Genomic DNA, 15216 nt, shown 5'->3' on the forward strand with positions numbered 1-15216 from the left:
ATATAATTCTGTAATCAATGGTGCATAACCCATTTTTGATGTTTTTCTTGAACAGTAATCTATGCCAAGACACCTTTAATGATTAGGAATCAGACTGTTGTGCAGCAGAATGGGGCAATGATTATCAAATTTGTGATATTGGCACATTGGGATGACAACAATACTTATTTGTTGTAGGGGTTGAACTTCTTTCAAAGAATGACTACATTTTTACATGTACTCTAACATTGTGCAGTTGGGTCCTTGTGTCAGACATCCTAGATTAACTAGGAATTTGTCATTTTCAAAAATGTATGCATCTCATACTGAATGTTTTCAGTATCTTGTAGAGTATATATTTGTATATTCAGTGATCAGAATGATCAATTGGGGTGTAGCTGCAGAAGTCTTAGCTAGGTTACTAGTCAGCCATCTTCAGTGTTTAGTCTATTCCTCAAAAAAAAATCACATCAGTTTCGGTCTATTGTGATCACACATTCTTGGAGATGTTGACAGTACTTGTTGCCTTAGTTATGGAGATCATTATGAGCTGGTGTATTAAAGAATTATTACCGTCAATAAATGTTCTGTCATGATTGTGCGGATTTTTCAAAAAACAATCACTATCTCTATCCTTGGTTCTTAATCATGTTGTGTCCATGCTGAATGAAGGGTATCTGGAAAATTCATCTCTCTGGTTTAATGACTTTGGAAACAAGTTAGAAGTTGGGTTTCTTAGCAGGTCCTGGCATGCATAGTAGGACTCAGTGACCCAGAATATCTCAACAACAGTGCATTATGGGAAAGTGAGCAGTTTTAATAATCCATCAGTGAGGCCTAACATGCTGGACGCTAATCTGGGGTTAAACACCAGCACACTGGAGGATTTGGGAGATAAGTGCGTACTGGTTCACCTCTGTATTGCCTCCTGAGCTCAAACAGAAATATTTATAGCTTACCTGAATTATGCTTTTGGGTTAATCAGCAAAGGAGCAAAGTCTGCTATTTAGAAAACCACTGTGGATATTAAGCAGATTTTAATGGTGAATTATGAATACTAATACCCACTATGCACACAAACATTAAGGGTTTAATAGAGTGGATATTAGCAGAAAGATATTTGCAGTGGTTTTAATTTCAGCTGTCAAAATGATTTCTTTGAGGTTTAATTTGGGAGGTGGAGGGGGAGCGGGGGAAGAGAACATCTTCCAATGTTTTCTTAAATTTCTGCAAGGGAAGCCTCTGAGTCACAGCAGTGGTGTGTGAAATGAATGTATAAAATGGTGTGTCAAAGTTAAGCAGGTTATTGCAGTTGTGGGGCATTGCCCTTAAAATTATCACATTTGGGCATTTTGAACTGAAATTCCTAAAAAACAACAAAAATAGACTTTTCTGTAGTTTGGTGGTAATATTCCTGTGAGGCTACATAACATAGTTTATCAACAACAACAGCTTGAATTTATATAGCGGTCTTTAACATAGAAAGATGTCCCAAGGCGCTTCAGAGAGGTGTAATCGGAACAAAATGGATTCCAAGCCAAAGGGATAGCTATTAGGAGGGGTAGCTTGGTCAGAGTTGGGTTTTAAGGAAGATGTTAAAGTAGGAGAGGATGGGGAAGAGGCAGAGAGGTTTTAGAAGGGAGCTCCAGGGCATAGGATCTGGATGGTTGAAGGCATGGCTGAAAGTGTGGGGCAAAGGAGGAGGAAAAGAGAGTTCTGGAGGTTTGGAGTACGCTACCGAAGTGGGAGGGCATGGAGGGCTTTAAACACAAGGATGAGAATTTTAAATTGGAGGCATTGGGGTTCCGGGAGCAATGTAGGTCAGCAAGGCATAGATTGAGCAGAACTTGGTGCCGGATAGGATGTGAATAGCAGAGTTTGGATGAGCTGAAGTTTAGGAAGGGTGAAGGATGGGAGGCTGGCCGGGAGATCATTGGAATAGTCAAATATTGCATGTTAGACAATGCAAACATGCAAATATGGGCACAGATTTGGGAGGTAACAAGCCATTCAAGGACTTTGGAGAGGACAAAGAGGTTGGAGATGGGACGAATGGAGGGCCAAAGGCTAGGCAGTAGTTTGCAAAGAGTTACGTAAGTGAATACAGCACAGGATCAGGCCATTCGGCCCAACTGGTCTTTGCCAGTGTTTAAGCCACCCCTCTTTATCTAACCCTATCAACATATCCTTCTATTCCTTTCTCCCTCGTGCTTATCTAGCTTTCCCTTAAATGCGTCTATACATTTACCTCAACTACTCCATGTGGTAGCAAGTTCCACGTTCTAAGCATTCCCTGGGCAAAGAAGTTTCTCCTGAATTCTTTATTGGATTTATTAGTGACAATCTTATATTTATGGCCCTTGTTTTGGTCTCCACCACATGTGAAAACATCTTCTCTACGTCTACCCTATCAAACCCTTTCATAATCTTAAAGACCTCAATCAGGTCACCCCTCAGCCTTCTCTTTTCTCAAAGACCCCCAGCCTGTTCAGCCGTTCCTGATAAGTATATCCTCTCAGTTCTGGCATCACCTTTGTGAATCTTTTTTGCACTTTCTCCAATGCCTCTATATCCTTTCTATAATATGGAGACCAGAACTGTGCACGGTACTCCAAGTGTGGTCTAACCAAGGTTCAATACAAGTTTAACTTCTCTACTTTTCAATTCTATCCCCCTAGAAATGAACCCCAGTGCTGGGTCTGCTTTTTTTTTATCACCTGATTAACCTGTATCGCTACTTATAGTGATGTGTGCATCTGTACCCCGAAATCCCTTTGCTCCTCTACCCCATTTAGACTTATTATCCAAGCAGTATGTAGCCTCCTTATTCTTCATACCAAAATGTACCACCTAAAACTTATCTGTATTGAAACTCATTTGCCAATTACATGCCCATTCTGCAAGTTTATCAACGTTGTCTTGTATTTTGTCACAGCCTTCCTCAGTATTAACTATACCCCCCAATTTGGTGTCGTCCACAAATTTTGAAATTGTACTTTGGATTCCCGAATCCAAATCGTTTATGTAAATTGTGAACAATAGTGGTCCCAGCACCGATCCTTGTGGAACACTACTTCCCACCTTTTGCCAGTCTGAGTAGCTACCCTTAACCCCACCTCTCTCTTTTCTGTTTTGTAGCCAGCTTACTATCCATTCTGTCATTTGTCCCCTAACTCCACATGCTCTGACCTTAGTCATGAGTCCTATGCGGTACCTTATCGAAGGCCTTTTAAAAATCCAAATATATTACATCTACTGCATTACCCTTGTCTACTCTTTCTGTTACTTCTTCAAAGAATTCAATAAGGTTGGTCAAGCATGACCTTCCCTTTTGAAACCCATGCTGATTGCTCTTCATTATATTTTAGTTTTCTAGATATTTTCCTATTACATCTTTGAGTAAAGATTCCATTATCTTTCCTACCACCGACATTAAGCTAACTGGCCTATAGTTCCCTCGGCTTGTTCTATCTCCCTTTTTAAATATAGGAATAACATTAGCTGTCCGCCAGTCCTCTGGCACTATTCCCTTTTCTAATGAATTTTTTATATATATGTAATAGTGCCTCTGCTATCTCTTCCCTAACTTCTTTTAATATGCGCAGATGCAATCCATCCGGACCAGGGGTTTTATCCTCGCCAAGTATGATTAGTTTATCAATTATCTTCCCCCCCTTTCTGTCGTAAATGTCTTTATCTTTTTTGATCTCAGAGGGATTGAGGGTGGATTTTTTGAGGAAGAGGATATTAACAGTTGTGACAGATGATGAGGGGGATGGTTTTGAAAGGGAGGTAAATAGTACATGAGAAGGAACCAAATACAATGTCAGCTAATGTGGGGTTAGGAAGCGAAGATGGGTGCTCATCAGTTTAGCGGAAATTGTGTCAAGGAGACTGGAAGTGGGTCCCTTGAACCAGATGAGCTCAAAGAGGGCATGAGGGAAGATAGAAGAGAAACTAGAGAAAGATGTGAATTTAGGACTATGGCAAACAGGAGCCTGGGTGAGATTTATCTTGGAGAGCATAAGGAAGGGACAGTTGAAAGGAAGGTCTCGATCTTAGTGACAAAGAAATCCATGAGCTCCTCACAGATTGTTGGAGGTGAGGGTGGTGGGGGCAGGGGAGCGAAGTATAAGAAGATGATTGGTAGTGGAGAAAAGAAGCCAAGCATTATGTTTGCTCTCCAGAATAATCCTGGAACAGTGGGCAGTTTTGGCAGAGGAGAATGAGGCCTAATGACACTTGATATGTCCAGGCAGATCTGGTGATGGATGGCTAAACCACTTGTATGTCAGATATACTCAAGTCTTCCCCTGCCTTTGACTTGAGGGAGCAAAGCTGGATGGGAGTAAAGGTTTTACTGAGGACAAGGGCTTCAAAGGTGGAGGAGAGGGAATGGTTGAGCAGACCATTTATTGCCCATCCCTAAGGCAATAAAGGCCAGCATTTATTGCCTTAGGGATGGGCAATAAATGCTGGCCTCGTCAGCGACGCCCACATCCCATGAACGAATAAATAAAAAAAAAAGACCAACAGCTGCAGAAGTATTGTGGCGAATAGAGAGCCAAAGGCTAGGCAGTTGACAGCTTGAAAGTGCAATTGTAAAGGACTTGGAGGTACAATAAGGTGGTGGAAAGTATAGCCAGGTGGAGAGGCTTCAGTAAGGGGTAAGTGATGCCACCCATATGGCAAGTTTCAGTCAAAGCAAGGACATCAACGCAGTCATCCACAATAAGATTGTGGACGGCAAGACCCTCGTTTGCAAGTGAATGGAAGTTTCGAAGGAAAGTGCGGAAAGGGGCGGTGATTGTTGATGCGCCGGCAGAGTCCGTGGTGCTCAATGGTAGGTTAAGTGGGATGATTGGATTGGTGAGATTAGCCCCATTGGGCGCTCTGGGTAGTATGGTCGGCGGGGGAGGAGAATGGGGCGCGGGGATGCTGCTTGTAAGAAGGCAGTGATGGGAGCCTCGATGGGCATTTCGGAAAATGCCCACAAAAGCATAGAGGATAGCTGTGGGCTTATCCAAGGGGCTTTCAATCCTGGGACGCCAGCAGGGCAATAAGAAGGAAGGCAGTGGAGTAGTGATGGGTTGGGATAGGTAGTGGAGGAGGGGGCAAAGTATTTGAGGGGGGAGACAGGTGACAGGAAGGGAGGTGACAAAGATAAGGAAGGGTCTGAGTGGTAACAGTATTTCTGCCTAAAATATGTAGAATGGCAAAAGAGGTAACATTGCAAAAAATGTCTTCCAATTGTTTCTGAGGTTAACTATAATGCTGAATATCACTTGTGTTTTAACAGAGGAACAACTGCCTCATGGATTCCCCACCATTGACATGGGCCCACAGCTGAAGGTGGTGGAACGGACCCGCACAGCTACAATGCTCTGTGCTGCCAGTGGAAACCCCGACCCTGAAATCACATGGTTCAAAGACTTCCTGCCAGTAGACACCAGCAACAGCAATGGACGAATTAAACAGCTCAGATCTGGTAGGATGTTTTCCTATCAGCTCTTTATTGATCAGGTTGTTTATGCAGAGGTTGGTGTTTTTACATACAGTTAGAAAGTTGATATTGCACACTATTTATCTAATTATGTTTAATGTTATATTCAAACCATTGTTGATGTATTTTTTTAAATAACTATTATTGGGCATTTTTACACTCCATGCACTTGACTGTTTTACCTGACAATCCATTGGGGTGCATCCAGTGATGCCATTATTTCATTCCTTGTCCACTGGAGGTGAGCAGAAGCGAGAAGTTCCCTATGAAAGTTGTTTAAGGAAAGGTGAAGTATTGCTGAATTTTGTTTGCCCCCTCTCTTGCTGATGCATGGTGGTGATCAGTAGTGACTTAATTGAGTTTTGGCACAGGAAATTAATGGTCTGCTTATCCAGTGGCTAGTTTTTATAGATATACATTTGCTCAGGAGCAGCTTTATCTTATAATTAAAAAGTGGTAGGTAACTGATGAATCGAATCCTATTATATTCATTTTTTGGAGCACAGTTGACATACGAGGAAACCCTTCACCATGTTTGAGTTTTTCATGCAAGATGCTGAAAAATCTACACCCAATATAGAGGTCGTGCACACTCACTGTAGGGACATTGCATATCCCACTTACCGAAGTGCAGAGAGTTTACGTGCAGGTTGGAAGAGCCGAGCCTTCCCCCTCGAACCAACTGTGCACATGGATACTGTTGGATTTTAATCAGCTAAAACTGTGCAGCTTACCAGAATAGATCACTAGTACACTGCCCACTGTGCCCACCTTACCTTTTTGGGGTTTTGGACTAAAGGTTATCTGGAGCCAAATGGGATGAATCAACAATGCCATGGCGTACTGCTTGGCTCAAGTATTCAACTACCAAGTCTGCCACAACGAGTTGACTTGTTTCCAAAGCTCCATTGCTAGACATGTCCTCATGGAGCCACCTTGACTCCATAAAGATATTCTATCTATCTTTTTCCCACCTTCTCCAAGGAGGTTAGTTCTGTGCTATATTAATATTAATTTCTAGAAATGTAGTTATTTTTAAAGCTGTGTTTACATTCAAATTTAATTGTGCTCAATTCAGTTGTACTTGCCATGTAAAATTAATCTCCAAAAGATTCCTTTATCATTGGTAAAACCAATTTTGCAGATTTCAGGTACCATCTCCTCCACAAAAACAGATTTTTAAAAGGTTTTTTTCCCCCCACAATGAATGTTCACTGTTGGAATTTTACATTTGACTTGAGAGGTTCAGCTTTGAAGACATTCACCATGTCAGATGTCTACATAGGAGGTACTCAAAAAAAAAAATTGTTTTGAAAATAAATGACTTCTGTATAATTGCTATTTTAAAAAGGTAACTTTTCTAATAATATGTTGAATTAATTGAAGAAAGAAAGATAGCTTTGTACCTTAAATAATGGAATTGATGTCTGTTATGGAAGAAATAGCCACTTGTATTTTAGTTGCCATTTGATAGTCTGGTCTTTTCCTGCAGCACACAAATACTCACTACCAGCAATTTGAGTTTTTTTGTAAAATGTGTTTGCTTGTGATTTATTTTGGTAAGTGATGGTGTGCAACAGGCATAGACATGTTCAAAATGTATATAGATGTTTATATTGATGGACTATAGTATGTAGTGGCAACTCTTTTATTTGTAAAGCTACAGAATCCTACAATTGTTTATGCTAAAAATCATGATTACACTTTGGGGAAAGAATAGAAATCCAAATCCAAAACAGTCCTAAAAATGGCTGAATATCATTTGAAAAATGTTCTAATTTTAATGGCAAGTCACTTTACGCCACTCTACCTTTCCCTTTGGTTAGGTGCGTCTGAGATACGTGCTTCTGTCAAAAGGTAGATGGGCAGGCAGTCAATTCCTAAACATCTTGAGCACCAGATTGGAATAATGCAGATTTTAGAAAGGTGATGGGTGGGCTAGCTGAGGTGAGGTGGAAAGAGATATTTGTACAGAGGATTGTAGATCAACAATGGGATATTTTTTAAAAGGAGATTGTAAAGTTGCAGAATAAATATATACCATTTTAAAAAAAGGAGACTACTTCAAATTTCAAAATGCCATGGATAAATGAAGGGATTAGAAATAAACTAAAATTGAAGAAGAGGAGGGCATATGGGGCCCCCAATAGGAATTATTTAAAAAATGATAGCGAATACAAGAAAATAGATTAAGAAAGGCATAAGGAAAGCAAGGAGGCAGATGAGTGAATCTCCATTTTTAAAAAAAAATTATAGTAAAGGATTCTGCAAATATATCAGTAAAAAGAGAATTGTTAAATGTAAGGTTAACCCCTGAGAGAACAGGATAGTGAGTTAGTGGAGGATAAGCGGAAATTAGTGGGGGTACTTAATAACTATTTGCTTCAATGTTTACAAAAGGCAATGGTATTGTAGAGGAGGTGAATCTTGAATTGGTTAAAAACGAGAACAGAGATATTATAATAAATAAAAATAAATTATTAGAGAATTTAGTTAAGCTAAAGGAGGACAAGATGCCAAGGCCAGATAGGATACATCCAAGCATCCTGAGGGAAATGGGAGTAAAAATAGCGTAGGCCCTAGAAATTATAATTCAGGGATCTATTGTTTGTAGATGTGAGCCAGAGGACTGGAGAGTTGCCAGTGTAACACCCATTTTCAAAAAGGAAGACAAAGCTAACCCAGGTAATTAAGAGCCAGTTAGTTTAACATCTGTGATAGGGAGCATTTTGGAACCTTTAATTAAAGATGAAATTACTAAATATCTAGATGTAGAGAAATTAATTGGAAGCAGGCAATGCAGATTTCAGAAAGGAAGATCATGCTTGACAAATCTGTTAGAGTTCTTTGAGGAAGTGACAAATATGGCAGGTAGGAGTAATGCAATGAATGTGGTGTACATAAACTTTCAGAAAGCCTTTGATAAGCTATCACGCAGGAGACTATTGGAGAAGATGAAGGGGATGGAATTTGGGTGTGGGTAGCAAATCTGATTTAAAAACTGGTTAGAAAGGAGGAAACAGAATAGGAGTTAATGACAATTTGTCTGAGTTGGAAGTGGATAAGTGTCTCACAGAGTTCTGATCTGGGACTGCTTCTGTGCACTGTGTATATCAATGATTTTGATTATAGGGTGAGTGGTGTCCAAATTTGCATCCAAAACTATAATAGGAGGCATAGTAAATAATTCTAAGGACCAAAGGAAGCTGCAAGGGGATATTGATAAGTGGTACAATTGGAATAAAGTGTTGGAAAAGTAAATAATTTATTTTGAATGGGAGAAAGATGGGTGACGTGAAAGAGCAGAGAGATATTGGGGTTCAAGTGCACAAGATGTTTAAAGCAGTACCTCCTCAAGTGGATAAGGCCATTAAAAAAAACTAATGGAATACAGTGTTTTTTATGGCAAGAGGTATAGAATATAACAGTCAAGATGTAACGGTGAGTCTATATAAAACCTGGGTAAAACCCACAGTTGGAGAGCTTTGTTTAGTTTTGGGCTCCAAACTATAGAAAGGACATTAGGGAATGAGCGGGTACAGCACAGATTCACTCAGATGCTGCCAGGATGCTGTTCCACTCTACTACTGTTGGTTGTGCATAAACCTGAGGCGCAAACGTTTTAAGGTCAGAAGCTGGGTATTCTGCGGCGAGTGACTCACCTCCTGACTCCCCAAAGCCGTTCCACCATCTACAAGGCACAAGTCAGGAGTGTGATGGAATACTCTCCACTTGCCTGGATGAGTGCAGCTCCAACAACACTCAAGAAGCTCGACACCATCCAGGACAAAGCAGTCCGCTTGATTGGCACCCCATCCACCACCCATCACCTTTCTGCAGTATGTACCATCCACAGGATGCACTGCAGCAACTCGCCAAGGCTTCTTCGACAACACCTCCCAAACCTGCGACCTCCGCCACCTAGAAGGACAAGGGCAGCAGGCACATGGGAACAACACCACCTGCACGTTCCCCTCCAAGTTGCACACCATCCCGACTTGGAAATATATCGCCGTTCCTTCATCGTCGCTGGGTCAAAATCCTGGAACACCCTACCTAACAGCACTGTGGGAGAACCTTCACCACTCGGACTGCAGCGGTTCACCACTACCTTCTCAAGGGCATTTAGGGATGGGCAATAAATGCTGGCCTCGCCAGCGATGCCCAAATCCCATGAATGAATAAAAAAAAGCTAATGATTCCCACGTTGCAATTACAGGTGTGTTTATCCAGTGTTAGTCTGCAAAGTAGTTACAGACTTCATTTTCCTCAAATGAACTTACTGAAGCATGCCAAATGTGAACGCTTATTTACTTCAAGATTAGTTACAGATGCTTTTTTTGAGATATGATAGATCTTACCCAGTGTGGATGCTTTAACTGGCTTTACTTGAGCATTCTTGTCACTGCCCTTGTGGAATTGCCAGGGATTAGAATCAAAATAAGACATAGGATTGATGTGGTGCTGAGTTTTACTTAATTTTAAAATATCAAAATGAGATTTCCTTATTGAGGATATTGTTATAGTGTACTTCTGTATTGTGTGATGCAGACTATTGGCTTGTTTGTGGGTGAATTGTAATGCCTAGTTATGTTTTGTAATTTTGAAAGCCATTTTCAGTTTGTTTACTTGCTCGTTGTGGAGGTCCATATGTTACCATACGATAACTGGGGAGAGAGAGCTCAGATGATCCATATTAGAGCAGTCAGCATCCGTGGGAAAACGCCAGGAGTAACATTAACGATCACAAAGTGTATTGTAGATTGCAAATCTCATTCTGGAGGCGGTCAGTCAAAACCCAAAGTTCAGCTTCCTGTGACTGTTGCTGCAAACCGTGCTTTAATGCACGTGACGTTTGTTTTAATGATTGCAACATGTGATGACTTTAATTTCCAGCACAAATAAAAAAAAAACCTCTTTGACTGAGTAAAAAGAATAATCTCAGCTAGAAATTACTATTGGCGGACAAACATATGACACATTTGTGGTGTTTATCTGCAATTTTGTTAATCTGTTTGTTCTAACAGACATGTTAACACATTTAAGACAGTCAACAGAACAATGTCATAAAAGTACATTAAGCATTTTCCTGCATTCATCATCAACAACAGTAACTTCTAACTATTTGTGATTTAAGGTTTTAAAGATAGAAAATGATTGAAATTCACCGCAGGTTGATCCGCATCTAAAAGAATAAAAACAGGCTATGATTCTGGTGTGACCCTTCATCAGAACTCAGTTCCATGGTTTCATTTCAGTGGTATTGACTCCCACTTATCCCTCTTGAAGCTACTTGAAAATAAAATGTGTTCATTTAAAATAGTATAATCAATATGCCCTCAACCCATGATCCTCCATCTGCCTCAGGGCTGCCATGGGATCCAGAACAGGAACAAATGTAACAGTTTGTCTTGTAACTGGAACACACTGCTGTTTGGGATTATAGTTGTGTGCTGTAAAAAGTTTCAGTTTACAAATGAACATGAATCTCAGGTTAGATTCCCAGTGAAAGAATTTACACCGTATAAAGTTGTACCGAAGAACATAAAACTGCTTTAATTTTCGTATTTAAAATTTTCCTAGAGAAGTTATTTTGGCTTGAAAGTCAGAATCAAAGTTGGCTTCAAATTGCTGGGAAAATGTACTAAATAAGGTGCCAAAAATAAGCTTTCTGAAGCAAAGTGCACTTCAGTATACTTTTTGTCCTACTGTGCAATAAAAGTGTTTTTTTAAAGAATTTTTATCGGAGGAGAGAAAAATTGCGCATCAAATTACTAATGGAGGTGGTGGAACAGAAAACCGTGGCAGAAATATAAAAAAGGACCGGATGGAGTTCCTATTAGAAAAGGGGAAACATGGCTCGTGGTTAGATTCACAGTAAGGAAATGTATAGGAGGTTCAGAAGAGTAAGTTAGATGAACCAATTGCCTTCTCTGCCCAAAACATTGCTGCAGTCCGACCCACTTATCACAACATGTGGGGGACCTTTCTGATTTTGTCGACATAGGCAGACAGAAAAGATACAGAAGCGGTGTCAAGTGCACTGGAGTGAAATTATAACTAATAACTTAATTTTTTTAAATAACTTTTAATGATAACTGCTTTATAGGTTGGATAGTAAGAATTGGAAAGTAAGAATTGTTGTGCTGTCCAAGCCCTTTACCTGCTTACGGCGGAGAGCGGCTGTGTCACAAAAGCCCTTTATTTGCCCCAAGTGAGCGGGAGCAGAGAATGTCTTTGTCACCCGAGCTCTTTATCTGCACCAGGTGAGTGTGTGGGCGCAGATCCCAGAGCAGATTCCAGCCGGGCCCATGGCATTTACCATCACCATGCTTTCTAGCCGAGTTAATAGTTCCACTTTCACTTTGCAGAGAAAAGGAATCTGTATAAGTGGAGAGCACAGGTGCATAAATATTGATTCTGTAACCCCCCCCCCCCTGCCGCCACCCTGTTAAGCAGCTATAAGTTCAGATTCTCATCTAGAAGTACAAAAATCGTTCCTCGGAGCTCAGCTTCCATGAACCAGGAGCATTTCAATCAGAACTATCACTGAACTGGGTACCGCAAAAAATGTAAAAGAAACAGAAAGGCCTGTTGACATAAGCAGCCTTTATTGCTGTTCGACAGTTTTAAAAAAAATTGTCAGTTTAAATGTGCTAGAGTTTATGATGACATTAATATAAAGTGCGGAGAAGGGACTGAGTCTACTTTTTTGTCAACGTATGCAGGATGTTGACATAAGCGGATTCTCGATAAGTGGGTAGGACAGTTCTACTATGATGAACATTGGGTATAGAGCAGCTCATTATCGGAAAGCTCGTACCAATTGCACTTTTAGTGTACCTCCTTATTTTTGTGTCATATATTCAGGACTGTTTTTCAGCTGTCAAATTCATCGGGACTATGTCTGTGTTTCTAAAGTTATTTGCTAGCTTTTGCTAATTTTCTAGGTTGGCATGTGTGCTAGCTTCTGACAAATTAGGACATGGCAAGGATCAACAAGTTGCAAGATCCCACGCCCTATCCCTTTCAGCGTAACATCTTGCCCATAAACTAAATGAATAGATTTAAATTGTAATTTTTCCTGCAGAAGGAAAAGTAGGGTCCCGCAGTTTTTAAAGTATCACAATTATGGGATGCCAAAATTGGTATCTACTTTGAAAAATGTGAAAACATTTAGGGCTAGAAATTTGGCCATATAGCGCCTGTTTTGTAGGTGCTACGTGACCTACTGAAGTCCCAAAATGGCGTCCGGAATGCATGCACGTGCTTCTAGCGTGACCTGCGCTGGACACCATCTTGTTAAAGGGGTTCACACAGGCGCGGATAACTAACACGGGCGGCATGTAAAGTAAGGAGAATATGCGTTAGATCAGTGTGCAATGCTGATTTAAAGGGATAGATATCATTTTGGCACTCAACACTACAGCCAATGCATTGTCTTAACCACGATCAGCTGAACATGTGGTAGACGGCCTGGAGGACCCCTCACTGGCGCTATTTAAAGGGACCATGCAGGATTTACAGGTTAGTTGCTGGATTAGTGCTTCTGACTGCTGATGCATTTATACCTGCTCTTGGACGTCTCCTATACTTGAATACTATTACGAGGGGACATAGCCGAACATTTAGAGCCAGAACTTGCAGGAGTGCAGTTGGTAATGCTTCTACATGCAAAGGGTGGTAGAAGTTTGGAACGCTCTCTGCAAACAACAGTTGATGCGAGCTTAATTGTTAATTTTAGAACTGGGATTGATAGATTTTTGTTAACCAAGGGTATTAAGGGATATGGGGCTAAGGCAGATATATGGAGTTAGGTCACAGGTTAACCACGATCTCATTGAATGGCTGAACAGGCTCGAGGGGCTAAATGCCACTGCCACTTGCTGCCTCATGTTTTGCGCCACCTTCTTCTGCAAGAAAGTGGGAGGTGTGTCAGTGAGTGTCCTGCAGGATGATTGGGTGATATGCCTGTCATGGTTGTATAGCTGCCAGTGTGGGTGTGCGGCTTGCAACAGTAGTAATGTGTGAGGGTGAGAGGAAGCATCTGATTGGAAGAGCAGAGAACCTTGGTGCACGCTGTCCTGCAGGCCTGGGACAAACTCAGATCGGCAGATTGGTGAGGTCTGGTGTGCAGATTGGAGGATGTGGGATTTAGTAGTGCACAACCTTTATTCACTGTTTTAACATAACTCATCAGTTTGTAAACATAGGGACGGGACCGGCACCTGTATTTTACATGTGCAATGCCTGATCTCCGTTCAGACTCCGTGCGGACCTGTATCTTATGTTTTGCACATAAGGGGTGCAGGCTGCCTTTAAGAGGTGCGAGCAACTCACGCGATAGCTGGGCCTCACTGCTGGTGAGAAGTTGGAAGCTGGTGAGAACTTTGCAGACAGGCCTGGCTGCTGTGCTACAATCAGATAAATGACCAGACAGCACGAATCTCACGTGCTGCCTGCATCGGAACCACCGGACGCGGGTTAATCGCATACTGCGATGCCTGCGCCCGGATTCGGCGGTTAAACAATTTAACCCCCTTAGATTTTGATTTGAGACAAGCATATGACATCAAACCTCAAAGAAAAGATAAGTAAAAAATAAGAATTGAGTGACTGAGTAACTCACCTCAACGTTTTGCTGTGCAGGCCACCCTACTATGTCTGTCCTTGCTGTGCATGACGTACATGCAGCCTGCCTTATCGTCCTGCCATATGTGTTCTCTTGCGCTGGCTTTTAATCCATTAAACTATGTTCATAAAACCACAGTTGCAAAAGTGCAAAGCATTTAATGTCTTTTTTTTATTAATTAAGATCTAAACCTTTATATTTCTCACAGTGATAGGAAAGAAAGCAGCGGGTGTTGTGATTCTTCCTTGGTCATATTGATTAGCACAGATCAGAAATGCACGTCATTGCTGTAAAAGCAGCAGACTTCTTGAGTTGAATATTTTTACTTAGTTTCTTTTCTTCAACTTTTTCCCTTCCCCTTTTCCCCTTCATTCCTCTCCTGAAGGCACTGCCTTTAACTGGGGTCTGTTTCTACCATTCTGTCAGCCATCCATTACCTCACCAAAGTAGTGATTCTTTTTGTGCGGGTCTATAAGTAAGTGCTGGCAGACTGTTTGGCCATGCAGATCATTGTAGCCAAGCTGATCTCATCCTTGCCTAATATCTGTGCACAGGTACTGTCCAGCAGAGGTCACACATGATGATTAGATGCAGGAACCCTGTCTAATCTGCCCCCGCCTCCCCCCCCCCCCCCCCCCACTTCTCTAGAGGCACTGAGATGGTGAAGCACTGCAGCTACCACCCTGGCTGAGCTGAGTGTTCTTAATGATTCTAGCCTTTTGGTTTTCTTTAGCTGGGATGGTGAGCAGACTGTTATATGAAGGAATGTTCCAGAAAGCTTCTGGCTTCTTATTTTGGAGCAGCGAAGAAAGAATTTGGCTAGTTGGATTGTGGATTTAACTAAACCCTGAGCAAATGCTTACGTATCATTTTCAGAACCCTGAAGTAGCTGCTAAGGAGATGCAATTGACTTTCTTTTTTGTTTTTTTAAATTTCTCTTCATCTTCCATAAAGGTGCCTTCTAGATACTGTCGGCCAAGATTGGGAAATAACTATGGTGAAACATGACGGAGATTGTATCTTGCTAATTTGTTGCTCAACATGTCCTTGTTCTTCCACGCTGCCCAGCTGCAGCTGCTAAACACAAATCATTCTGATCCTG

General features: G+C 41.3%; 1 protein-coding gene across 8 annotated transcripts in view; it reads left to right on the forward strand.

Annotated features, from left to right (window-relative positions):
* LOC137325201 (receptor-type tyrosine-protein phosphatase F-like) overlaps positions 1-15216 on the forward strand; it is a 521369-nt gene that overhangs the window by 276746 nt on the left and 229407 nt on the right. For all 8 annotated transcript variants that reach the window (XM_067990027.1, XM_067990026.1, XM_067990031.1 and 5 more), the window contains one exon: positions 5279-5467. In XM_067990027.1, the coding sequence (XP_067846128.1) occupies positions 5279-5467 (189 nt within the window). The remainder of the gene's footprint in view (positions 1-5278; positions 5468-15216) is intronic.

This window comes from Heptranchias perlo, chromosome 9 (assembly GCF_035084215.1).
Source record: "Heptranchias perlo isolate sHepPer1 chromosome 9, sHepPer1.hap1, whole genome shotgun sequence".
Classification (NCBI taxonomy): Eukaryota; Metazoa; Chordata; class Chondrichthyes; order Hexanchiformes; family Hexanchidae; genus Heptranchias; species Heptranchias perlo.